Source organism: Jaculus jaculus, chromosome 13 (genome assembly GCF_020740685.1).
Source record: "Jaculus jaculus isolate mJacJac1 chromosome 13, mJacJac1.mat.Y.cur, whole genome shotgun sequence".
NCBI classification, from domain to species: domain Eukaryota; kingdom Metazoa; phylum Chordata; class Mammalia; order Rodentia; family Dipodidae; genus Jaculus; species Jaculus jaculus.
In genome coordinates, this window is record NC_059114.1 from 13,197,186 (window position 1) to 13,224,506 (window position 27,321).

General features: G+C 49.4%; 2 protein-coding genes across 2 annotated transcripts in view; one reads left to right on the plus strand and one right to left on the minus strand.

Annotated features, from left to right (window-relative positions):
- Sart3 (spliceosome associated factor 3, U4/U6 recycling protein) overlaps window positions 1–14,116 on the minus strand; it is a 38,233-nt gene extending 24,117 nt beyond the window's left edge. The window contains 3 exon segments of the mRNA XM_004664100.2: window positions 2,385–2,489; window positions 4,538–4,664; window positions 13,756–14,116. Coding sequence (XP_004664157.2) covers window positions 2,385–2,489; window positions 4,538–4,664; window positions 13,756–14,106 — 583 coding nt within the window. The 5' untranslated portion in view covers window positions 14,107–14,116.
- Window positions 14,117–15,509: 1,393 nt separating this feature from the next.
- Window positions 15,510–22,645, plus strand: Iscu (iron-sulfur cluster assembly enzyme). The gene is made up of 5 exons (XM_004664101.3): window positions 15,510–15,636; window positions 17,250–17,363; window positions 18,423–18,533; window positions 20,728–20,806; window positions 22,177–22,645. The coding sequence occupies exons 1-5, from the start codon at window positions 15,523–15,525 to the stop codon at window positions 22,260–22,262; spliced, it is 504 nt and encodes a 167-aa protein (XP_004664158.1). The 5' UTR covers window positions 15,510–15,522; the 3' UTR covers window positions 22,263–22,645.
- Window positions 22,646–27,321: the final 4,676 nt, after the last annotated feature.

The following is a 27,321-nucleotide window of genomic DNA, read 5'->3' on the forward strand; positions in this document are numbered from 1 at the left end:
CTACAGTTATAAACCTAAGGCACTTATCAGGAAAATTTCAGAGCCTACAATTTTTTTTTTTTTTTTTTTTACTGTTGAACCCAATTCATAGTCCAGACAGTCAGGTCGAGAGGATGAAATCAAAGGACTAATCCTGATGCTCAAAATCTTTTTTTTTTCTGTTCTGTATTTTGAGACAAGGATTCAATAAGCAGCCCTGGCTGTCCTCAAACTGTTTGTAAACCAGGCTGGACTTGAACTTACAGTGATCCTTCTGCCTCTGCTTCACAGTGCCAGGAAGCTGTAGCCATGGACACTGTGATGCTTTATATGGTCAATCTGACAAGGCCTAGAATCACCTGGGAGATGAGTCTCTGGGTCCGCCTGCAAGGGGCTGTCTGGACTGGGTTGAGGAGGGAAGGCCCGCCTTAACTGCGGCCACCATTCCACTGACTCGGGTCCTGAACCGAACATGAGAGGAGGAAGAAGCAAGCTGAGCACGAGCACTCTTCACCTTCTTCCTGACTGGGGGCCCAACGTGACCAGCTGTCTCCTGCGCCTGCCACCACACCCTCCTTCCTCGCCATGATGGACTGCAGCCCCTCAAGAGGACACAGCAGAATAAACCCTTTCCTTAAGCTGTTTCTTGACAGGTGACTTGGTCACAGCAGTGAATAAAGTAACTATTTCAGACTCTATATCAGCTTAGAAATCTGTATTTACAAGCGTGTGGCGGTATATGCCTTAGTCCCAGCATTGGAGACTGAGGTAGGAAGACCACTGTGAGTTCAAGGCCACCCAGAGAGCGCAGAGTGAATTCCAGGTCAGCCTGGGCTACAGTGAGACCCTACCTTGGTAAAGAAAGAAAAAAAAAGAAAAGAAGGGGAGGGGAAGGGAAGGGAGGAGAAAGGAAGGGAAGAAAAAAGAGAGGGAGGGAGGAAAAATCCGTATTTAAATCTCTATTCTTAATGCTTAAGCAGAAAAGAGAAATGAGATGATGGCCCTGTTTCTTTCCTTTAGGCGAGTCTCATGTAGCCTAGGCTGGCCTCCAACCCACTGTGCAGAGGAGAATGACCTTGAACTTCTGGTCTTCTGCCTCTATCTCCTCCAGTATACTAGTTACTTTTCTTGTTGCTGTTACAAAATACCCCACAAAAGAAACAAATGGGGTTCCTCTGGTTGGCACCTGGAGGGCGCCGTCATCACCACAGGGCAGTCGTGGCGGCGGCGGCACGAGGCAGGGCGCAGAGAGAACTGCTGGGCCGCTCGCTCGCCCCTTCCTCAGGTCAGCCGCAGAATGGTGTCAGCCACAGAGAGTGGCTCCACCCAGCTCAACCCACCCACACACACATGCCCACAGGCTTGTCTCCAAGTGATTCGAGACCAGTCAAGTTGGCATCACTCTGGGTTTATTCATTTTCTCTTTACTCCCATGCTGGTAAGACCAAACTACTGAATTTAATTCTTTATGATGCATACAGCTGGCATATAAACATCTAAAAAAAAATGTTCAACATCCCTAATCATCAGGGAAATGCAAATTAAAACTATGTTGAGATTCCATCTCATTCCTGTCAGATTGGCTATGATCATGAAAACAAATGACCATAAATGCTGGCAAGGATGAGGAAAAAGAGGAACCCTTCTACACTGTTGGTGGGAATGCAATCTGGTCCAGCCGTTGTGGAAATCGGTGTGGAGGGTCCTGAGACAGCAATAAATAGCTCTACCATATGACCCAGCTATAGTACTCCTAGGCGTATATCCTAAGGACTCATCTCACTGACTTAGAGATACTTGCTCAACCACATGTATTGCCGCTCAATTCATAATAGCTGGGAAATGGAACCGGCCTAGATGTCCCTCAACTGATGAGTGGATAATGAAGATATGGTACATTTATACAATGGAGTTCTACTCAGCAGTAAAGAAAAACGAAGTTATGAAATTTGCAAGAAAATGGATGGATCAGGTACATTTGTTTAGTTTTGTCTTTCTGCTTAAAAGAATAGTTTATCCAGGCTTGGTAGCACACGCCTTTAATCTCAGCACTCAGCAGGCCGAGGTAGGAGTATCACTGTGAGTTCAAGGCCACCCCGAGACTACACAATAAATTCCAGGTCAACCTGTGCCACAGCGAGACCCTAACTCGAAAAGCTAAAAATTAAAAAATAAAAAATAAAGGTAAGGAAAAGAGAAAACAGACTCCTCAAGGGGCAAGGGGAAATCGCTAAGAGCAGATATTCTTTACGGAATACCAACAACCACCACTAGGGAAGTTATCTAACGTCTTTCTAGGTACGAATGTTCTTTCCTGGGTAGCAACATCTGCCAAGCTAGCTCAGAATGGCGGGGCTGACGAGGTGACCCCCAGACCCTCCATCTGGCCAGGGCTCGGAACTCACAGATGTAGTCCTCCACGGCTCTCTCGAAGAGCTCGTTGACGTGCTCGCGGTCCAGGCCGTCCACGGCCATGTTGATCTCGTCGTGCAGCCACTCCAGCCAGAGCTCTAGGAGACAACAGCAGGCCTTCCTCACATGTCAGTGCACAAATGATTGGCCTCCTCTTTAAGTATTTATTCATGTACTTATTTAGAGAGAGGCAGATAAGAGTGAGAAAATGAACTCCAGACACATGCCACCTTGTGCATGGGGCTTACATGGGTACTAGGGAATTGAACCTGGGTCTTTAGGCTTTGCAGGCAAGTGCCTTCGCTGCTAAGCCATCTTTCCAGCCCAGTTTGTCTACTTTTCATTACACACTCTGGCCCAGGTCACAGAAATCTGTCACGTGCTGTAAGACAGACTGCTGTTACTCTCCTTTCAGTGCTAGGAAATCCGAGCCTTCAGCTGTGGTCAAGATTTGCCTAAGCGCCCCCTCAGAGGTCTCGCCAGGAAGGAACCTGGTCATGTGACTTCAGAATCTACATTCCAAACCGACACTGTGGGCAGGGGAGATGGCCCACTGGAGTTCAGAACCGCAGCGATCACATTAAGGCAGATGTGCCTTCATCTGTAACCTCAATGAACCTACGGCAATGAGATGCAGAGTCAGGAGAATCCCAAAGGTCTCAGCTCTGCTACTCCGACTTTCCCAGCAGCAAACAAAAAGGGAGACCCCGTCTCAAATGAGATGGGAGGCAAGAACCAACACCTTCAGATTGTATTCTGACCTCACATGTTCACATAGCATGCGCATACCCATACACACATGCCAAACACATAATTTTAAAATATTTTTTTTATTTACTGGACAGAAATAGAGGGAGACAGGGAGAGAGAACAGGCATACCGGGGGCTCCGGCCACTGCAGATGAACTCCAGACATGTGCACCACCTTGTACATCTGGCTTATGTGAGTTCTGGGGAACTGAACCTGAGTCGTTAGGCTTCACAAGCAAGTGCCTTAACTGCTAAGCCATCTCTCCAGCTCCATTTTAAAAAAATAAAAATAAAAGCTACACTTTGCAGGAGAGAGGCAGGGTCAGCACTGGATCTAAAATCAGGTTTTATGACACCTGCAGAAAAGGTCACTTTTGAATATTCATGAAGACTCAAGTACCAAGTTTCTCGATGTAATTGTTTTCGATAAGCAAATATGTAGAAATAAACTAAATGAGTACTACACAAAAACTAATGCATAAAACATTGCATTAAAATTATAAAAGGGGGGGCTAGAGAGATGGTTTAACAGTTAAGGATCTTGCCTGCAAAACCTATGGACCTATGTTCGACTCTCCAGATCCCATGTAAGTCAGACACACAAGCATGCAAAGTCACATGTGCATTGTGGCACATGCCTTTAATCCCAGCACTCAGGGGGCAGAGGTAGGAGGATCACTGAGTTTGAGGCCAGCCTGAGACTACATCGTGAATTCCAGGTCAGCCTGGGCTAGAGTGAGACCCTACCTCAAAAAAAAAAAAAACTATAAAGGGGGCTGGGAAGAAGGCTCAACAGGTTAAGAGCACTTGCCAAGCAAGCATGAGGGTTAGAGAGGGCCTGAGGCACCCTGGGTTCGATTCCCAGCACCCATGTAGAAAGCTGAACATGGCCGTACATGTCTGTAGCCCAGTCCTGTGGGGAGTAAAAACCAGGGACGCTCTTGGGCTCGCTGCTCGATCTGATCGATAACAACAGCTGTGGGTTCGGTGAGACTGTCTCAGGAAACCAGGATGAGCAACAGAGGACACCGGACACTCCACACACGCATGTGTGGAGCACACATCTGCATACGCATGTGCATACACCACACACACGATAGTGGAACACAGAAAAAACACTATGAACATTGATTATATTTACAATTTTACGGAATGGGTAAAGTTCAATTCTGCTCAGAAATGCTGTCTTAGTACCAGGGTCGAGACACCAGGAAGCAGAACGGGCTTCTGGACCGCATGCTCACATGACCGGCCAAAAGCTGTAAGGTAACGACATAGTCGGCGGGCTTCCTTCTTCCTACTATGCTCTCTGTGCCAGTCTTTCTTTAAGGAGTGTACCCCATTTTCAGCACACACTCTCCGAACCTCTAAAAGCACCCAGTGGCAGAAGTGGTACCTTCGGTCAGGGGGAAGATCTCGCTCATCTTCTGGCGGGCCACCCTCACTTTGGTGAGCTCCCCTTCGAGCCGCAGCAGCCTGATCAGGTCCACGTGACAGTTGTAGTCATAGACGTTGATAGACAGCTAAAAGGAAAAGTGACCAAAGTGAACCTCAAAATAACAGCTTTTGTCGCACATCTTGGCCAATAACAAAATTAATATGCCAGCTGGGTATGGTAGTTTGAATGTGCAACATACCCACAAACTCACTGTTTGTGATTGAACCTCGTACTTAATTCCCAGCTTGTTTTAGAAGGAGGGGCCTTGACGGGAGGTGTGTCGCTGGGGGTGGCCTTGGGATTTTGCAGTCGAGACGCCCTCTTGCCAGCCAGCTAGTTCACTCAGAGGGCTTCCCGCTCGGGCCGGCCATGCTCCCCTCCAGCCCCACCCAACAAAGCTTCCCCTTGAAACGGTTAGCCGAAAACAAGCCCTTTCCTTCCCTAAGATGCTTCTAGTCACCTGTTTTGTCCCAGCAAGGGAAAGGTAAACTCTACTGGGAGAGCCACTGGACCCAAAAGAAGAAAACAAAACAAGGAGAGGTGTTTTGTTTTATTTTTGTTTGGCTTGATTTTTCAAAGTAGGGTCTCACTCTAGCCCAAGTTGTCCTGGAATTCACTATGTAGTCTCAAGGTGGCCTCGAACTCATGGCCATCGGCGATCCTCCTACTTCTGCCTCTCAGTGCTGGGATTAAAGGCATGCGCCACCATGCCCAGGTAAGGAGGAGTTTTTACGAAAAGGAAACTGGCTCCTTTACAATTCCTATGAGAAGACACTTGGATCCCCTCTGAAATAAAAAAGGCAGTCTAATTTAAAAAAAAAAAAAAATGAGTATGTGGTGCTGGGGAGATGGCCCAGTAGTTAAAGGTGCTGGCTTGCAAGGCCTGGATTAGCCCAGGTTCGACTCCCCAGTACCCACATAAAGCCAGATGCACAAAGTGCCACATAGGTCTGGAGTTCATTTGTAGTGGCAAGAGGCCCTGGTGTACTCTTTCTTTCTTTCTTTCCTTCTGTTTGCAAATAAATACTTTTTAAATAAATAAAAATTAAAATATATTTATAAATAAATGTGTGTAGGCAAGTGTTATTCCCTTAGCCTCCACATCCTTATCTATAAAATGTGAATGCTGCTAATTTCTAGTTTGTAATGCTTGTGAGGATTTTAAAATGGCAGATGCATTATGAAAGCTTTTTTATTTTACTCAGCAAAATATGTGAAAATCCCTATGAGAGAAATACAAATGGCAACAGGTTGATGTAGGGATCCAGAATGACATGACTCTAACCATCTTACCCATAACCACCACTTTGACCACAAATGCCACTTATTAGGTGACCCTGGCACACATGCCAAGTGCTACACAAAACCAGCCACATTCAATGTGTCAGGCAGACAACTGCACTGTTTCTTATCTGATTCTGGCCATATTAATAGTTCTTGAGAAACGTCAGGTGCACCCTGCCTTGGGCGGCAGGGGTCTACCTGTCTTGCTACTACCCAAGACGTGCTCTGTCCGTAAGCTCCCAATAAGCTGCACTCTCTGCACTCCTGGGTCTGCCTGCCTCAAAGCCCCTCTGCCTTTAGCAGCTAGCTGTCATACAACGGGACAGGGTTTTTCCAAACCCGTTCACATCTACTGAAGCCAAGTGACGTGTACACAAAGGCTTACTTTTACATTTGAAGCCTTTCAAACAAAAATCTGGAGAATCTTTGTTTAGTATGCGTGCAGGCTATGTATGTGTGTGTACACGCAGAAGCAGAGACCAGAGGACAGTACTGAACTTCCTCCTATCCCTGTTCTACCTGATTCCCTGAGACAGGGCCTCTGACTAAACCGGACCTCACGCTGTCTTCTGGACCCTCAGTGCTGGGGTTACAGGGGCACACAGACATGCCCAGCTTGTGATGTCGTTCCTGGGACTTCAACTCACGTCCTCATGCTTGAACAGCGAGCCCTCTGACCCACTGAGACATCTCCCTAGCTCCTTAATTGTTTTTTTTTTTTTTTGGTTTTTGAAGATAGGGTCTTGCTCTAGTGCAGACTGACCTGGAATTAACTATGAGGTCTCAGGGTGGCCTTGAATTCATGGCCTCCTAACTCAGCCTCCTGAGTGCTAAGATAAAAGGCCTGCACCATCACACCTGGCTTCAGTATTTTTGAAAAAATATTTATTTATTTGCAAACAGAGAAAGACACACAGAGAGAGAATGGGTGTGCAAGGGCCACTGTTCTCTGTAAAACTCCAGACGCATATACCACTTTGTGCATCTGGCTTTATGTGGGTACTAGGGAATCAAACCTGGGTCCTTGGCCTTTACAGGCAGGCACCTTAACTGCTGAGTCATTCTCTCTGGACCATTTTAATGGATTTTTAAAAAATATTTTACTTATTTATTTATATTAGAGAGAGAAAAAGGCAGAGAGAGAGAATGGGCACACTAGGGCCTCCAGCCACTACAAATGAACTCCAGACGCATGCATCACCTTGTGTATCAGGCTTATGTGGGTGCCGGGGAATCGAACTTGGGTCCTTAGGTTTCGCAGACTAAGCCATCTCTCCTACCTTTTTTTGTTGTTGTTGTTGTTATTTTTTGAAGCTATCATACATCTTAAACTAAGAAAAACTGAAAGAATGTCATTTGCAGACCTCCCCTCAACAGCCCAAAGAAAGTTTTAGAGATAGAATGCTACAGAGGGCTCTGGAGCTCACCAGGAAGAAAGAACAAGAACAGAAATGCAGTGAAAGAGATGACTGTCTCTTCAGGATTTTGAAAGCACAGGCGAGGAAGAAACAAGTATTTTTAAGACCACCTGATGCTCAAGACATGATGCTTAAGGTGGAGACAGAAGTAAAAGTGGAAGCTATCTACATTTCTCTCAAATTGTGAAGATTGATACCATGAAATACCTAGCATTCAGAACACGTAAGTTTATGGGGTACACCTGGATCAAACTACCACACCAGGCCTGGTCAAAGGGAAGGAACCCACAAAACACAAGACCAATGAGTCACAGAGCAATCATGCCGAGCCTTCACAGGAACAAACATTCACACTATAATCTCAAAGGCAGTTTTGCAGAAAAGCCCTTCCTGTAATTTTCCACACTAGATGAAGGGGAAACAGTGATCTCATTGCAGAAAAGGTATTTGATGAAAACGTCTAATCATGATTAAAAAATGTTCACTAGTGTGCCAGGAATGGTTCCTCCTTAACATATAAGCATAACTCCTGAAAGAGAAATACTAGGAGAAATCCTTTTAAAAACAATAGTTTTAACTGGGCATGATGGTACACACCTTTCATCCCAGCACTCAGGAGGCAGAGGTAGGAGGATCGCCATGAGTTCAAGGCCATTCTGAGACTACATAGTGAATACCTTGAAAATCACCTTCTGTCAACTATGTACTTGAGTTTGAGGCTGGAAGAGCCAAGGAGATGAGAAGGACCCACATGTTATGACTGTATAGCAAGCCAAACTTAACCTGCAAAACCTTTACAAACAACACGACTAGCAAGGAGATCCGCAACAAGAGTAACATGCACAATAAACCGCACGTCTTCAATATGAGGCATTTATTTATTTATTTATTTATTTGACAGAGAGAGGGAGGGAAGGTGGGAGAGAATGCGCATGCCAGGGCCTCTAGACACTGCAAACAAATTCCAGACACATGCACCATCTCAAGCATATGGCTTACCTGGGTACTGGGGAATCAAACCTGGGTCCTTAGGCTTTGCATGCAAGCAACTTAACTGCTAAGCCATCTCTCCGGCCCTGTATTTAAAAATTTTAAGGTGGCAAGTTTTATAGATTTACCATTAAAAAAAATCATTTATAAAATGAAACCCTACCTTGAAAAACCAAAGGGGGAAAAAAATCATAACTACCTACACAGTATTTGCATCACTGCAGGCCTCAAAAATCATCTAGGTGCTGGGGAAACAGCTCGGTGGGTATGAGCACTTGCTGCACATGAATGAGGACCTGAGTTCAATCCTCACTGCCCACATAAAGTTAGACATGGGGCTAGAGAGATGGCTTAGCAATTAAGACTCTTGCTTGCAAAGCCGAAAGACCCAGGCTTGATGCACAAGGTGGCGCATGTATCTGGAGTTCAGTTGTAGTCTCTGGAGGCCCTGGTGTGCCCATATCCATTCATATTCTCCTCTCTCTCTCTCAAGTAAATAAACAAAAATAATATATAGAGATATAGATATATATATTTAAGAAAAGGAGCCGGGCGTGGTGGCGCACGCCTTTAATCCCAGCACTCAGGAGGCAGAGGTAGGAGGATTGCCTTGAGTTCTAGGCCACCCTGAGACTACATAGGGAATTCCAGGTCAGCCTGGGCTAGAGCGAGACCCTACCTCAAACCCCCCCCAAAAATATTTTTTTTTTAAGAAAAGAATTAAATACGCTAAGGATATTGATTCTAACCTACATAATCCATAAGCTTAATGCAATTCCAATCAAGCCCCACCACACTCTGCAGGCGTCAGGGCACCTCAAGTCGGGAGGATGAGCAAGAGCACCGCTGGGGAGCTCCCGACCAGCCCGACCTCTCTCTCAGAGACAGACAGACAAAAACAAACAGACCTTGAAAAAGCAATTCTAAAATGTACATAGAGGAAAAAAAAAACTTCAAGAAAAATAATCAGGAGGCTTTGTTTTAGCAGAGAACAAACATCAGCAGTAAGAGCTAGACTGGGGAACCAGCACAGGACAGACAGACTGACGTGTGGGTGGACGAACGCAGCAAAGCACGTGCGGAACTAACTCTATGACCCTGACTACGCATGTGGGAGCAGCTTTACAGCAAATCATGCAAAAGCTGTCAGTGAAGATCATCAGTAATTTGTGAGGAAATTCGTATGCAACTCCATTACTCAAGAGGACGAGGCAGGAAGATCAAGAGTTTGAGGGCAGCCTGTGCTAGGGTTCAAGGCCAGCTTGGGCAATGCAGTGACAAGCTTTTTCCAAAAAGAAAAACCTTAAGACTCTTGGCAAGGTTCTCCTGCTCATGATTTTCAAAGCACAACAAGCCAAACCAGCCCATGATCTCTGAGGAGTTCAAAGCACTGGCTCGAGTCAGTGAACAAGAGATCAAATCCCCTGCTGGCCTCTGGTTCTCAAGTAAGTGAGCAGGACACTGATATTTCGCAGTGGACTCTCAAGTGTGACTCACGAAGTTCCAACAGTTCAAGCAAGGTAAACAAGGACAGTCAGGGTTCTCCCGTGGGGCCGACTCCAACGTGCACAGGGTGGGAAAGTCCTTGCTGTCCCTGTTAGGAATGTCGAACATATGTAAAGCAGAGAAGAAAAAGCCATAAAGTCACTGAAGTAGAGAAACTGCCTCTACTGTAGTTACTGATCTCAACTTCTGACCTTCAAGCCAAACAAGATGGCTACATGGAACAGGAAAAAGCACTCTGGAAATGTTGTGGGGATGTGCTCTGACCTGCCCGCACTCGGGGCATTTCCACGTCCTACACACGCTGGTCTACGCTAGGCTCAGACGGTCTTCACTGACGAACGGCGTTTTAAAAAAGACGAGGCTCCAGAGAACTGATCTGCTGCTTTCCAGGTCCCTAGCAGTGTGAAAAGGAGACCACGTGCACGTGCACCTGGAGAGGGGGTGCAATACCAGACAAGCAGATGGTGCAACTGGGGAGGCAACGAAGGCAGGGCTGGAAAAGCTTCTCTTCAAGGGGCTGATGAGTGTGGCACCAAAATCGCACAATTGTCCTGGGAGGGAGAAGGTGTTCTGACATTCCCTTTACCAACTGGGGGCACCAGGCTTGGACCGAATAACTTGCACAGGCTTTCTTCTACTCCCGCAGACTAACTTATGACCAAAGCGCTGGTCTTTGCCCTGCATGGGGGCGTGAAAAATCTGCAGAAGGCCCTTACATGCCCGCTCAGTTTAAGCACACCACCACCAATCCTGAAAACATGCTGCTCTTACCACGTCAACAACAGACACCACCTTTTGCCAAGTACATTCAGGGGTGAGAACTGGGGATGCAAACAAGGGAGGGCCAAGTTCTTCTCCCCAGGCCAGCAGGGAAATGACCCGGCATTGTGCTCCAGTAGGAGGGCACCTACAGCAGGAAGGAGGCAGAGGGGTTAAGACTGAGAACATGGGGAATTGGGAAAGTCCACTTCCAGACCCCAGGACCCAGGGTGAAGCTGGAAGCTCTTCAGGTCGACTCCTTTCCAAGTGCTATGCTGTGTGGTCACGTTCTCTGCTCCACCCCACCCTCAGGACCTGGGGAAGACACTTGCAGCCAGGACATATCTGCTCTGATCCATCTGTCCCCCGGTAAGCCAAGTACCCCATCAAGGACTTAGCTTCCCTCACCCTAACATTCCCTTCCTTCTAGAACAAGTGATTCAACTCTCGTAGATGAGTAAGCGAGCTCAGTGGAAGGCCTAGGCTACAGCCTAATAGGCAGAAATTACTTCATTAAAGGACAGAGACACAGCCAGCCTGGCACTCTGTCACACTGTATATGCTGAATGATTGGGCTTAATAGAACAAATAGGACCAGACATGCTGAAACATGCCTATAACCTTAGGAGGCTGAGGTAGGAAGACTGCCACAAGTTCAAGACCAGCCTGAACTACAGAGTGAGTTCTGAACCAGTCTGGGCTAGAGAACCCTGCATCAGTAAAGCAGCCAAGTAAATAACCTTGGTACACTTAGGTAGAAAAAGAGAACTAGTAAACCCTGCCTGCTCCAACAGGTTCTTGTGACAAAAATCAGATGTGATGACAATCAGGATAAATGATGACAATAGGTCCTCTTATTATCCTGTAACTTAAAAAACATTAGTACCAGAAAGAGCATTAGAGACCCTGACACCCAGGCAAGGTCAAGTGTGCACCCTGGGTTCATCACAACTCCGCATCCACTCGAATCCACTTGAGTGACCACACATCCAGTGTGACATTTGGCTCACAGATAACCTTTAACAGTTCAAATCCCATTTGAGTGACTTAGAACAAATCATCCCATCGTTTTTTCTGAGACTCGTTTCCTCATCAGCACAATGAGAATGTGCTCAACCTCTCTGGGGTCCCACAGCTCCAATCCACTCCACTCCCTCCTCCTGGGTCCCAGGTGATTGACCACAATGGGCTTCCTGGCTCTCTGGCTTCCACGAAGGTTTGCCCAGCAGGGGGCACTAGTAAAGGGAAGCAGGTCTGGGTGTTTCTCCTTCAGCCCAATAGCAGAGGTCCCAGCAGCCCTCAGCTCTCCACTCACCTGTCCTGGGAACTCACAGATCTCTTCACCCCTCCAGGCCAAAAGGAAGTCAGCAGGCCCTGCCATTCCTAGCTGTGGGTAAAAAACCTGAACTCCAGGTTCCCCAGCGCACACTTTTACAGAGGGTCTCATTATTGATCTCTTCACAAATTACTCTAATTAGAATTTGCTCACAGTGCCTGACACTACCTACACAAGACCATCATAATAGGAGGAAAAGATCATGACATCAAAATAAAAAACAGACTGATTGAGAGGAGGGGATATGGTGGAGAATGGAGCTTCAAAGGGTAAAGTGGGGGAAGGGAGGGCATTACCACGGGATATTGTTTATAATCATGGAAGTTGTTAATAAAAATTAAAAAAAAATAAAGATCATGACATCAAAATAAAAGAGAGACTGATTGAGAAAGGGCGGGGATATGATGGTGAGTGGAGTTTCAAAGGGGAAAGTGGAAGGAAGGAAGGACTTCCCATGGATATTGTTTACAATCATGGAAGTTGTCAACAAAAAAATAAATTAAATTAAATTAAATAATTTGCCACTTATGGGCTGAAGAGATGGTTTAATGGTTAAGCTGCTTGCCTGCAAAGCCAAAGGACCTAGGTTCAATTCCCCAGGACCCCTATAAGCCAAATGAACACAGTGGCGCATACAGCTGGAGTTTGTTTGCAGCAGCTGGAGGCCCTAGTGTACCCATTCTCTCTCTATCTGCCCCTCCCTCCCTCTCTCTCTATCTATATAATATTTTTAAAAAAGAATTTTCCACTTATTTCCTGTCAGCACACTGAATTCTGCAAGAGACACTACTACCACTTAATGTTATACCTCAGAAATCATCTGGTGCCAGGCATTGGGTTGTAATTACTATGACAATTACAATATACAGGAATTGTTCCTTAATCTACACAGGAAGTCAAGGAATTTGGACCTTAGCTTTAGGACACAGACACCTCGACCTTTCCACTTCTATTAACATCTCGGTCAATTTTTTTTCCCTCCTACATCCCTTTTTACCATCACCTTTATCCCTACAGGAAAATAAATGTTATTTCAATTTCAGTTCTCAAAATTAGTTAAATTGTCTTGTTAATTAGTGCAACTCCTGGGCTGCAGTTAAAAGCACTTGATTTCAAAGACTGAAGGCCTGGATTCTATTCCCGAGTGCCCAAGTAAAGCCAGAAGCACATAGTGGTGCTGCATCTGGAGTTCATTTGCAGTGGCAGAAGGCCCTGGCACGCCCATACCGCCCCCCATAAATAAATTAATTAAAAAAATAAAAAAAAAGTACGAAGCCAGGGGCAGTGGCGCACCCCTTTAATTCCAGCACTGGGGAGGCAGAGATAGGAAAATCGCTGTGAGTTCGAGGCCAGCCTGAGACTACATGGTGAATTCCAGGTCAGTGTGGGCTAGAGCGAGACCCTACCTTGAAAAGTCAAAAAAAAGGGGGGGAGGAGGGTTGGGGGAAGTTGAATGCGAGTCCTGGGCTGGATAAGACTACTCAATGGTTAAAGGTGCTTGTTTATGCAAGTCTGAGGGGCCCGGGATCGTTTTTCCCCAGTACCCACGAAAAGCCTGATGCAGGAAGTAGTGGCATGCGGAGTTCGTTTGCAGAGGCAGGAGGCCTCCGCAAGCGTTCCCTTGAAACAAGAGGCTCCTCCAACCCGCCTCCGTTTCTAAGACAACTTCCTTGCCCGGGTCTTGGCGAGGACTCAATGGGATCTGTCCAGCACAGCACGGGGCGCGCACAAGCCGCTGGCAACGCCGGCAGCTCCGTCGCTTCGCCCGCGGGATTCCAGTCGGCGGAGAACCAGGGAGGCGGGCCAGGGCCCGGGAGGTGGCGGGCCAGGGGACCCGAGGGAAGGAGCCGCCGCTGCCCACCCACCCCCAACCCCCGGCCCACCTGCTCCTCCAGACGCTCGATCTCCAGCTGGTTCTTCTCCTCCTCCTCGTCGTACTCCCACTCGTAGTCCTCGGGGGAGCTGTCGGCCGACGAGGCCGCGGCGAGCTCCTCATCTTCTTCATCCTCATCCTCCTCCTCCTCTCCATCCGCATCCGCGTCGCTCTCGCCTTCCTCTTGCTGCTCCCATCCGGGCCCCGGGACCTTGGACGCGGAGTCGGCCACAGTCCGAGACAACACCTTCCTCCTCGTCCTGGCCGACTTAATTCCATCCTCGGCTCCCTCAGCCTGGGGCTGAGCCTGGGCTTCGGCCTCGGGCTCCGAGGCGCAGCTCGCGGCGGCCGCCGTGGACATCTTGCGCAGGCCAGCCGACTCTCGGGGTCCTCGCCGGGCCCGCCGAAGACGCGCCGCAGCCGGGCTACCCCTGGCGTTCGCCTGATCCAAATGCCGCTTTCTCGTCGCCGGAAGGGGAACTGGGAGCCCCGGGTGACCGGAAAACCGTGAATCTGCCGCAATGCATAATATTTTTATGTTACTTCTACCAGCTGCCGTCGGAAAGGGAGGTCGTTAACAAGGCATGCGTTCCGGCACAACCTCGGACAGAAGTTGGGGAGGAGGGGTCTTTGAACAGGAAGTGGCGGCCATAGAGGAAGTCGTGGAGTGAGAGTGGTGTCTGTGGTGACGGGTTTGACGCCATCTTGAGAAGGTCAGCGAGCGTCTCGGAACAAGCGTCCTATTCAGAGCCTAGTCCTCCGGGAAATCTAGTTCAGTTTTCTCAGCAACCAATTCCCCCCAACCAGCCTTCTATGCAGGAGGGGTGGGAATCGAATGCCTCATCCACTACATAAATCTATTTCCTGGAGAACGTCCTCCCTTTTTTATGTAATACCTAGCATGTGGAGATGGCCATGTCCATTTCCCGGCTCTGTTAAGAGTCGTATTCTGAAAGTCGGTATTAGCAACGGGTTTACAGTAATAAACAATGCTCAAGGGCGTGCACTTCCATAAAGACCGCGTCTGCTGTTTTGTGCAGAAGTTGATGTGAAGGTTTCCTGAAATCCGCATCGTGTTCTTGAGTTTCAGATCATTTGAGTAGGAAATCACCGGTTAAGTTCTCTGCCTTCATCGCGTCTCTCCCTCTTTAGTAAGGTTGACCAGGCAGGAATTGTGTGTTTGGCTTTCCACAGAAGGCAAGCCCGGGATCCAGCAGCAGCGCTTTGACAACCTAGCGAGTTGAGTTCTCAACATGTATTTGCCCCGTGGATTAAAAAGAACGGCGACTGCTTTAGTACAAAGAAGACCCAGACCTAGCGAGCCACACACACACATAGCCAAGAACCAGGGGTCTCAGTGAGTGTCAGCCAAGTTCAAATCCCAAGTATGCCTAAGTGTGAGCAACCTTGGGCAAGTTACTAAGTCACTCCGAACTTCAGCTTTCTTCCCTGAAAACTGAGGCTAGGCAAAAAGCGATCCCGACTGCGCCACACTGCAGCGGCGGGTCCCCGGAACGCGAGCTCGGCTTCCACACTCGGACAACCCGAGAGCTAACGAAATCAAAGCCCGCGCTCGGCCCGACCACGCCCCTTTCCAGGCCAAAATGCAGAAACAACGGCGCACGGAACAGGAGAGCGCAGGCGCACAGCCCGGAGTGGGGGGGGGGGGGCGGGAGAGGAACGTGAGAGCGACTGGCGCGCGCGTGCGCGTGAGCGTGCGTCCACAGGCCCCGCCCCTCGGCGTCGCTCCCGGTCGGCGCAGGCGCCAGCCGGCAAGATGGCGGCGTCTGGAGCTGGCCGTCTGCGGCGGGCGGCGTCGGCGCTGCTGCTCCGGAGTCCGCGCCTGCCCGCCCGGGAGCTGTCAGCCCCAGCCCGGCTCTATCATAAGAAGGTATGGGCGGGCGAGGGGGATGCGCCGGCGCCGGCGCCGAGGGCGTGCAGGCGGCGGGTTCCAGCCCGGTGTCCGGGCCGGCAGAGGAGGTTGTGTCCCTGGACTTGTTTTCACCTGCTGCGCAGGGATATGACCGCTGCGGTCCACTGACCACAGCGACCGACGATTACAATCCCAGGGGTCCCTGACCTCGTGGGCCCCAGCTTTAAAACCTGTCGACAGCCCAGGGAGGAGGGTCCTAGAAAATGGCATGGAGTCCAGGGACGCGCGCGCACACATGTGTGCACACACAGAGGTGGATGCACATACTTAGATGCACACACAGGGATTGACGCACACATTTAGATGCACACACACAAATACACACACGCCAGCGATCTACGGACCACAGCGACTAACGACCCCACTTCCAGGGGGTCCCGTGACTTCGTGGCTCCCAGCTTTAAAACTTGTCCACAGCCCAGGAGGGAGGGTCCCAGAACTTGGCATTAAGCCCATGGACGCACACACAGATTTGCACACACAGCAGCATGACCGTCAGCTGGGTCACTGCTAAGTGACCTTGGGCAAGTCTCGGCCCCTCGCTGACCCTGCTTCTCCCAGTGTGAAAAGAGGCCCTGGGCACAGTACCTGGCACATAAGCCCAACCTATGGGAACCATTTAGGGTAATGCTATCATTTTAGAAGGACGCAGCTTCCGAGGCAAGCCAGGCACCTAACCAACAAAGTCTTGGTTTTCTTTTGTTTGTTTGTTTGTTTGTTTGTCTGTTTGTTTGTTTGTTTGTTTTGGGCATGGAGGGCAAAAGGAGATAGATGGGTACTTTGCTGTCCCCTGACTTCTGGAGGCATAATGTCCCCTTGACATAGATTCACTCAAGAAACAGTGGTCGACAAGAAACAGAAAGTCTAGAGTGCATACAGTCAAGGGTGGCCGGGGAGGAATGGGAAGGGGTCACAACTAGAAAATCAAGGTGCTTATGAACAACTGGTCAACAAACCTCAGGGCTGTCAGAGGCTGGCATGTGCCAGTTTAGTGGCTGTGGACTCTGTTTTGGTTCCCAAAGGCTTCACTCTTCTCCCTCCCCACCCCCACACTCATGGAGGGCGTTTTGTTGACATTAGTAGCTGCAGGGAGTTGGGCTAGCAGGCTCTTAGCACCAGGGGGCGCTGCTACACCAGAGTGGCTCCAGGGCCCTGAACTACATCAGTGACACTGTTAAAAAGAGAGACTCGCTTATAGCAAGTCCTCTTCTGTTAAGTGTCACCGTGAAACTTCCAAGAAGGCCATCCCAAATCTATTAGAATTTTCAAGCAAGCATTCTCCTTTGAGGATGGGTTTTATTTGTAAATGGCACGGTTGGTGCTTAAACCCCAATCTGGTGATGTCAGTGTGTAGAAGTCATGTGACTGCGGTTTTGAAAAACCCTAAAGTCATGAGTGCTGCGGCTGTCACAGCCATTCCACAATTCCCGGAGAGAAGGTGCCGCTTGGGCCACTTGGTTCTCTGATCAGTAAGTCAGGCAGTCCTTGGCATCGTGCCAGGCTCACGTTGCTGGTAGGGAGAGAGACTGTGACTGGTAACAGGATCATGGTATTTGTCCCTGTCACCTCAGGTTGTGGATCACTATGAGAACCCCAGGAACGTCGGGTCTCTTGACAAGACATCTAAAAACGTTGGAACCGGGTTGGTGGGTGCACCTGCGTGTGGCGATGTCATGAAATTACAGGTACGGGCTGGTTTGTGTTTAATGGCGACAACAGTAGCCCCTTTGCCAAACAGTGCTTCACAGCCTACGGAGCATGGACACTCAGAGCATTTCATTCCGCCTCTGTCTTTATCCCTGTGAGATGGGATGAGTTGCTGTGTTACGGATGGTGAGAAAGGGATTCAGGCTCTGTCCTGCTGAACCATCCTGAAACAGGACACCAGTCTCACTTTCCTAATCATTGCCTCAGCTTAAATCCCACCTTCAGTAAGTGAAAGGTATTTTTGTTTGTTTTGGTTTCGTTTGGTTTGGTTTTTGTCAAGGTAGGGTCTCACTCTAGCCCGGGCTGACCTGGAATTCACTCACTATGTAGTCTCAGGCTGAACTCAAAACTCACAGTGATCCTCCTTCCGGCCTCTGCCTCCAGAGTGCTGGGATCAAAGGCGTGTGCCACCACACCCAACTAACAAGTGAAAGGCTTTGTGAGTCTTGTTGACCAAAGAGAAATTCCAAGGATCTAGCACTCCTCAGTGAGACAAGGGATACCAGCACCAAACCTCGCCCCACATTAGAATGGTGGGTTACCCTGGGTAAACTGTTAACTGTCTGCAGTGTCCTTGTTCATGGTGAGTGGGTAGCTTGCCAGCAGTCTCCGTACCTATCTTGGTAAGCAGAAAGAAGGGAGGAGGTGCCCAAGAGAAAAGAATTAACTGAAGACGTTGGTCGCAGATTCCCCCATGTCTAAGGAGGCAGATGGCCCCAGCAGCTGTGGGCAAAACGTCCCCAATTAGGAATTCAAAGAAAGCCACATAGCAAACTAGGGTTGCAAACAAAATGGAAGTGACCTAAAAGGCATCATTTCCCTGCTTATCTTTACCAGATCGGTCTGTGTAGTTGTTTTAAGTTCATCACAGAACTCTTTGAAACAAAGCCGAGGGAGTAATTAACAACAGCTTGATGTCGGGTGTGGACAGTCAGCGCAGACCAGAGCCAGTGAGGAAGGCTCCCCTGGAGTGGCAGCCTCCTGCATTCTAGAGGACAGGCCAAAACAATCACACTCCACGCTTGTCTCTCTTCTAGATTCAAGTGGATGAAAAGGGGAAGATTGTGGATGCAAGGTTTAAGACATTCGGCTGTGGGTCTGCAATTGCCTCCAGCTCCCTAGCCACGGAGTGGGTGAAAGGGAAGACGGTAAGGTTGCTCCCAAGTTTTGCAGAATTAAATCATGTTCTCTGCAACCCGGACTCTTAAAAGTCTAGGGAGTCACAGGAAAAAGAAAAGTAAAGAAAATCTAACACAAGGAGCTCATGAGTTCAAAGCTGGCCTGGTAACCTAATTGGTGAGCGATCCTGTTTCAAAAAGAAACGGAAGCCATAGCTGATGATGACACCTGAGTTTCTCCTCTACCCTCCATGCGCACGCACCCCCCCACACACGAACATGCGTGCATCCTGTGTGTTCCATAATTTTAAAAAACTGGCCTGAGCTACTCATTGAGACTGCTCAAAAAGAAAAGGTAACATGTCTTCAAAATGCTCAAAAATGTTCATTTCTTCTTAACCCAAATGTTAAATACATTCCATACATTAGAACTTTTTTTATTTTTTTGGTTTTCCAAGGGTGTCCTTGAACTCACAGTATCCTCCTACCTCTGCCTTCCAAGTACTGAGATTAAAAGCAGGCACCACCATGCCCAGCTCAAACATTGGAACTTATGGACCATTTTGTTAGCTGTTCCTTGAGGTTTTTGGTTATTAGTCATTTTTGTTTAAGGGGTTATCACTTAAATAGGAAAAAGATCTCCCTTGTCCTAACAGAACTGAAAAGGAATCTTGGGGTTTTCTCTAAAGTTTCCGATGTTCTTGAAGTTTTTGAAGAGTCTTAAGTCCCATCAGAGGTGTGCTGTGTAGTAGTTATTTTCTTACCTACTTTCTCTCATCCTCTATTAAGGATTTCAGACAACTCATATTAAGGGGGGGAGAAAAACACCTTTGGTGCCAGGCATGGTGGTGCTTAAACCCAGCACTTGGGAGGCAGAGGTAGGAGCATCACTGTGAGTTAAAGGCCAGCTTAAGACTACATAGTGAATTCCAGATCAGCTTGGACTAGAGTGAGACCCTACCACCTTACCTGAAAGAAAAAGGAAAAAAAAAAAGACAAGGAAGATGGGTCATTGGTTAAAAAAGGTGCTTGCTTGCAGAGCCTGGCAACACTGGTTCAGTTTCCAAGCCACCCGTGTAAACCAAACCCAAAAAGTGGCACAAGCATCTGGAGTTCGTTTATAATTCACATACGTTCAACTTTTTTCTTTTTTTAGTTCTGTAAAGCCCACAATGTTCAACATTGTAATCTTTGTACAACCTGGTGTGGGAGCTTCATCATAGAGAGATGTGCTTGTGGTGCCAGCCAGCTCCCCAGCACAGCCCTGTGCCAGCCACTGTTCCCTGCATCTCAAGCCTCCTCTGTCCTGGCAGGAAGTGGCTCTGAGGCAGTTGGTTAAGAACTGTCTTTGGGGAAAGGGGAAGTGAAATGGTGCACGTGCGTACCCAGAACCTGGCCTTTAGATGGCACAGGGTTGTGATCATAAAGTGGGGAGAAGCTGGGTGTGGTGGCTCACACCTGACACCCCAGCACTTGGGAGCTGAGGTAGGAGGATCACCCTGAGTTCCAGGCCAGCCTGAGCGACAGGATGAGTCCAAGTCACCGTGGGCTAGAGAGGCCTTACCTCAAACCATCCAGCCTTGAGATCTAGCCTGTGAGATGACCTTCCTCAGTGCCAGCTCTCTGTTCCACATGGGCAAGGCCGTGGCTGTCGCACGTCATCCCACAGGACTCTCACCCAGGCACAAGGCATCCTTGGGCAGAGAGGTGACTATCCAGAGCTCAGCCTGGCCACAGAGGCCTAGGCGGCCCCTACCGCCAGAGACTCCTGCTGCTGGCCTGAGCAGATGTGTGTCCTGCGCCTGCTTCTGTTAGTGAGAGGGGCTTGATGCTGTCACTCAGCCAGCCGTCGGGACAAGTGTGGGTACCCTCTGGAGGTCGCAGCCTCAGCCCTGGTGCACTTTGGGAGTCCCAAGAAGACCTGAGTCCTTTGGCCCTTTATTTTGAGTTGTTAAACAGAAGACATCCCCACCAGGCTGTCCTGAAAGTCACTCTGGCCTTCCCCTTTTCTGTGTGACCCTAGCCGGATAAAACTTCTTTAAAGCTGCTCCTCGGGGGCTGGAGAAGTGGCTGTGCGGTTAGGGCGCTTGCCTGTGAGACCTGCATTTGATTCCCCAGGGCCCTCGTAAGCCAGCTGCACACGGCCGTGCATGCTTCTGCAGTTCACTTACAGCGGCTGGAGCGCCCATTCTTTCTCTGTCCTTCTTTCTCTCATGGCCCTCAGGTGGAGGAAGCCTTGACCATCAAAAACACAGACATCGCCAAGGAGCTCTGCCTTCCGCCCGTGAAACTGCACTGCTCCAGTGAGTCTGCTCCAAATGCCAGGTGGCTGGGATGGCTGGCAATCACATCACCTCACATGATGGCAGAATTCGTTTAGGTCGTAGAGCCTGTCCATATGACTGTCAGAGAATTACTGTTCATGGCATCTGCCCTTACAGCCTCAGAGGAGTAGTGTCTGTGGTGCCTCAGCCAGGGCTCTAGCGTTGTGCGGGGAGGTAATGTGCACCACAGACCACACCGAGCACTCAGAGACACCCCAAGTCCCAGTAGACAGTGGAGCGGGACTCAGGTGAGGGCACCCCATCTCTCAGCTAATAGGAGGGAGAGCCAGCTGTAAGCTCCACGCTGATCCGAGTCTGCTGCTTCCACCACACAGTAGCTAGTCAGGCAGAGCCAAGGAGAAATGGCCAGCATTCTGCTCATTGTGTGTTTCCCACTTCCGGTCTAGACACTTCCCCTGCCAGGGTCGGCATCTGTCTGTGGAGTGGCTGACCCACATGTGACACGCACTATCTACTGTCCTACGAGAATGCCCACACACCTCAGGACTAGTTAGTGCTTCCATCCTGCCAGCCGCGTCAGGGAAAGAGAGTGAACTTCACCCAGTACATTAGTTACAAGTCAGAGCAGAGCCTCTGCCTGGGGAAACTCAAGAGAAAAGCTGGAGTGGACTAGGGACACCCTGACATGTCTTCGGGACGCCTGCCGGGACAGAGTTCTGTCCACTTGAGCTGGAATGTTAAGGACCGTGAGGAAAGGCCACAGTTTGTAAACATTCTCTCACGGTTCCAGGAAGATGTCAGCCTTGGCTGCCTGTCCCGGTGTGGGATCTTCAGCTAGTGCTCTTGCCACTCCCTGCCGACCCCCCTCCCAGCCCCTCCCGCTTAAGCCCTCCCTGTGGCCTCCCTCTTCATGCAACTCCTAAGAAAGCCCTCAGGCTCAGGCTCACGAGAGAGCTGTGGCAGACCTGTCCCCTCAGCAGCTGGCATGGCTTAGAACAGGCCAGCAAGCTTCACCAGCATCTGCCACACTTGGTCCAGACTTCAAGAACTGACATCTGCTGTGTCCCTACTAAGGGCCAGACACTTTCTGGACACCCCTTCACTGTCGTGGCCAAAAAGACATGCACATCCCAGCTTTACACAGGAACGAGGGACTTGCTTCCAGGGAGCTAAGCAACTAGCCCAGAAAACCAGGTGTTTAGAGCTCAGTCTGTCCCCAAAGCCACCCATAGGAGTGGTCGGGCTCAGGAAGCAATCCCAGGACAGGACCGAGTCCTTCATTAGGCCTCACAGCCTGGGCGCCTTCCTGCTTAGCTAGCTCTGCTTCCCTAAGACCGCCTCTCCAGTGCCTAGAAAACTTAGCATGTGTGTGTCTCCGTGCCTTCCAGTGCTTGCGGAAGATGCCATCAAGGCCGCCCTGGCAGATTACAAACTGAAGCAAGAGCCGAAGAAGGAAGACACAGAGAAGCAGTGAGCCGTGTGCGCGGCTCCGGTCCCCAGTCACCGCAGGGCTTGCCCGCCGTGTGCACGCTTCGGCGCCCAGCCTCCCCCGCACTACGACAGCTCCAAGACCCACACCGTGTTCACCAATCCTGAAATATACCCTTTCTTCCCAACCTCTGGTTTCTTCCAGCTCACTTTCGCTGCCTTAATGCAGTTAATATGTATTTTGGCCTCAGAGCTAAAGTCAGACTGCAGTGCTGAGTTCTGAAGCCCACTGAGTGCGTGAAGGCGTGCAGTTACCTAAGTCTGGTCTGGGGAGGAGCACTGGTGGAATGCCTTGGTTTGCTTATTTGATAGACTAATTGTACATAAAAGAGATATGCACATATATTATAATAAAAGAATGTAAGACAATGGCTTTCTCTTTTGGATCCCTCACTTATCCCGAAGTGCTGGCCAGAGCCCCCCGGGGTTCCCAAAGGCTAGCATGACCCAGCCAAGCGTGTCCAGAGCCGTGACACCTGCGAGATGAGAGGGTCATTGTTCTTTGTAAAGTAAGCAAAGTGAATCAAAGTAATTTTTTTTTTCTTTTTGGTTTTTCGAGGTAGGGTCTCACTCTTGCCCAGGCTGACCTGGGATTCACTATGCACTCTCAGGGTGGCCTTGACTCACAGCGATCCTACCTCTGCCTCCCGAGTGCCGGGATTAAAGGCGTGCGCCACCATGCCCAGCTTTCGAAGTAATTTTTGTAACTTCACTAGTTTGTGAGCAGTGTTAGCTGAGGGGTCACCCTAACTGTGAAGGCCCCTGGAGAATAAGCTTTAAGTGGTAGATGTCTAGGTCCAGGGCCTGAGTCTGAGCAGGTGGTCTGTGTCCCACACCCTACCCTTGAGGGGCCACCTGGATTTCATGCGGTGGCCTATGAGCTGAGCTACAGGGAGGAAACTTGTTAGTTCTGTGTCCTGTGTAGGTGTGACATTCACGTGGCACACTTTGAACCATCTACACTTGCACAGTAATCGTAAATGTGTTTTAAAAGAGTCGTCCCCCTGGTCATGGTGGCGTGTGCCTGTAACGCCAGCACTTGCAAGGCTGAGGGTCGCAGGTTCCAGGCTGGCTTGGACGACATAGTGAGACTTACCTCAGGACACACATGGGCACGTATGCAAGCGCAGAGCCTGACTTGGGAGTGGGTAACAGCCACTCTAGTCTTGCCCCGGCTGCCCAGTGCCACCCGCCGTCGCGTATGGGTAAAAGGCCTTATTGTGGAAAGTGCCTCATTTAACTTCAAAAGTAAGGCGTGTTTATTCCTACTGGAGCTTTTTGGTTCGGGCACAAGCACACTGCCTCTTCTTCACCCCTCCTTTGTTTAAGATGGCTCCAGTGTGCTGGGTTCCGCAGGGAGGACGAACTTCAAAGGCCGCTCCCTCCAGGGCCTGGAGGAGACCGCAGTGAAGCCTCATCAGAATCTCAAATTAGAACCCTGGGTGGAACCATGTCAAATTGTCCTGTGGGCGTGTCCTGGGGTGTAATTCACAGTCCCTCCAGGCTGAAGGGCTGTCCTTTTCATTCTTTACATGTGGTGACACCACAGCTCCCCACCTCTGCTCCTAGTGATTTTTAAATGAGACATTGCTGTCCCAGCGAACATCCTCCAATTGGCACATCAGAAGCCACCCATCCAAACCACACAGTCTCATCAGCATGGCCCAAACCCCACAAAAGAGTGGCACAGCTAAAAACCACTGCTGTTAGCCAGGCATCGTGGCACACGCCTTTAGTCCCAGCACTCGGGAGGCAGAGGGAGGATTGCCTTGAGTTTGAGGCCACCCTGAATTCCAGGTCAGCCTGGGCTAGAGTGAGACCCTATCTCTAAAAACTAAAAATAAAATTAAAAATTGGTGTATTTTTTCCTTTTTTTATTTTTGTTCTTTGGTTTTTGTTGTTGTTTTGTTTTGTTTTTTGAGGTAGGGTCTCACTCTAGCCCAGGCTGACCTGGAATTCACTATATAGTTTCAGAGCAGCCTTGAACTCACAACAATCCTCCCACCTCTGCATCCCAAGTTCTGGGGTTAAAGGCGTGCACCGCCATGCCTGGCATTTTTTTTTTTTGTTCATTTTTTATTTATTTATTTGAGAGCGACAGACACAGAGAGAAAGACAGAGAGAGAGAGGGAATGGGCGCGCCAGGGCTTCCAGCCTCTGCAAACGAACTCCAGACGCGTGCGCCCCCTTGTGCATCTGGCTAACGTGGGACCTGGGGAACCGAGCCTCAAACTGGGGTCCTTAGGCTTCACAGGCAAGCACTTAACCGCTAAGCCATCTCTCCAGCCCGCCTGGCATTTTTTTTTTTACAATTTTTTTTCTATTATTTATGAGAGAGAGAGAATGGGTACGCCAGGGCACCCAGCCACTGCAAACGAATTCCAGACCCACGCACCACCATGTGCATCTGGTTTCTGGAATTCACTATGTAAGCTCTCAGGCTAGCTTCAAGCTAACAGTGATCCTCCTACGTCTGCCTCCTGAGTGCTGGGATTAAAGGTGTGTACCACCAAATCTTGTTAAAAAAGAAAGAAGGAAAGAAAAGAAAACTGTATTTTTATTAATTTATTGTAATGCTTCTTTCCCCAGACATACCTGCTTTTGGCCACACAAGGGCCACATGTGCCCTTTACCGAGCTTAAGTGAGGACAGTTGCAGTGGCCCAGAGCTCTCGACCCTTTGAAGTAACTCTTGGCACAGACGCTCAAATGCAATCCTGCCTCAGCCTTCCAGGTGCTGGGATTACAGGCACGGGTGGCTTGCCCAACAGGTCCTCACAGATGAGGTGGTTCACCAAGGTCTCTCTCACATTTGTGAACTGATCTCCTACCTCTCATGACAAGCCTCTGAGGAGAGTGGACCACTTGCTTTTGTTTGTTTTGTTTTATTTTGACATAGAGAATGGGCAAGCCAGGACCTTCTACCTCAGCAAACGCACTCCAGACACATGCCCTCTTTTTTTTCTTTTTTTCCAAGGTAAGATCGCACTCTAGCTCAGGCTGACCTGGAATTCACTACATAGTCTCAGGCTGGCCTCGAACTCACAGCAATCCCCCTACCTGTGCACATGCCACTTTGGAAAAAATATTTTTTTATTTATTTGAGGGGAGAAAGAAAGAGAGAGAGGGGCAGATAGAATGGGCACACCAAGGTCTCCAGCCACTGAAAATGAATTCCAGACGTGTGTGCCACCTTGTGCATCTGGCTTATGTGGGTACTAGGGAATCCAACCTGATTCCTTAGGTTTCACAAGCAACCACCTTAACCACTAAGCCATCTCTCCAGCCCACGTGCCACTTTTTTGTATATGGCTTTACAATAGGTACTGGGCACTAGAGCCTGGGCTGTCAGGCTTTGCAAGCAAGTGTCTTTAACCACTGAGCCATCTTCCCAGTTCCAAAAACTGACCTTTAAACAAGGCCAACTGACTGAGCCAGCTGGCCTCGGCTGAGCGACCCAGACTCCAAACCCTCCTGGCAGAACAGCGCAGCTCTGAAGACATCAGAGTTGCCCATGCCCTGGACATTCACCTGAAGAAAGACCGTGGCCCTTGCCTTGGCCACAATTTGGTCATGCAGGAGCCCAAGCAAATGGGCTGCTCTGGAGGTGGGTGTGGTGGGTTGATGGACAGGGTGAATGGATAAGAAACAGGCCCATGGGCTGGAGAGATGGCTTAGCCATTAAGGCATTTGCCTGCAAAGCCAAAGGACCTCAGTTCGATTCCCCGGGACCCATGTAAGCCAAATGCACAAGGGGGCGCATGCTTCTGGAGTTCGTTTGCAGTGGCTGGAGGCCCTGGTGAGCCCATTCTCTCTCTGCCTCTTTCTCTTTCTCTCTCCATCTCTCAAATAAATAAATAAAAATAAAGTTAAAAGAAAGAAAGAAGGGGAAGGAAGGGAGGGAGGGAGAGAGGGAGAGGTGCAGAGATGTGAAGTGACTTGCCTGGGGCACATAGCAGGAGGTAAAATAAAGCTCCAAGTGAGGCCACCCGGCCTTCCCAATGTGAACCCCCCCCCCCAGAACATGTTGCTCATTTAACCCTTCTGAATGGTAACTCCTGGACTTGGGTCACTGGGAACCCCCATCGTATGTGCTTGTGGAGTGTCACACTAAGCAGTGTTCCATAAGAGCCCCCTGTCTTCACGATGCATTTTCCTAAACAGCCAAGCAAACAAGGGGCACCTCTCGACGACCCTTTCAGGCCCTTGAACTTGACGCCAGAGTGCAGATGCTGGGTCCAGATTTACAGCCTCACTTCCCAGTCTCACTCAGTGCGAGCCGTCAGAGGAACTCCAGCCCACCGGCAAGAAGATGAGGGGGTGGGGGGCTCCTGCCTCACCAGCGGCTGTTGGTGGCCTGTACCCACTTCCCCACCTTCCAAAATGGTACCAGCCAAACCTCGGTGACCACCGCAGGGCTGGGCACATGGCTCAGTGGATAAAGCCGTGCCACACAAGCATGAGGACCTAAGTTCAGATCCCCAGGACCCTCGGAAAAGCCAGGCACTGTGGGAGTGTATGTGTAACCCCAGGACACCTTCCTATGTATGACCAGAGGGAGGTGGAGGCAGGAGAATTGCCTGCAAGCTCATAGCCAGCTAGCCTAGCCATCACAACACCATGAAAACTAGAGACCCTGCCTCGAGCAAGATAGAAGATGAAGCCGGGCGTGGTGGCGCACGCCTTTAACCCCAGCACTCAGGAGGATCGCCGTGAATTCGAGGCCACCCTGAGACTACATAGTGAATTCCAGGTCAGCCTGGGCTAGAGTGAAACCCTACCTCAAAAAGCCAAAAAGGAAAAAAAGAAAAGATGGAAGGTGAGAATTGACACTCGAAATTAACCTGTGACCTCCACTACACACGTGCCCGTACTTCCACACATATGGATACACACACAGACACACACATGCACACAAGCACAAAAGTCCTTCCCAGAGAAAACCATCTCCACACCAGGGGGCAACGGCTTAGCAGAGTACAGGAAGCTTGGAGTGCTGGATCAAATGCTAGCTACCACTGTGACCTTGAACAAACGACTCAACGT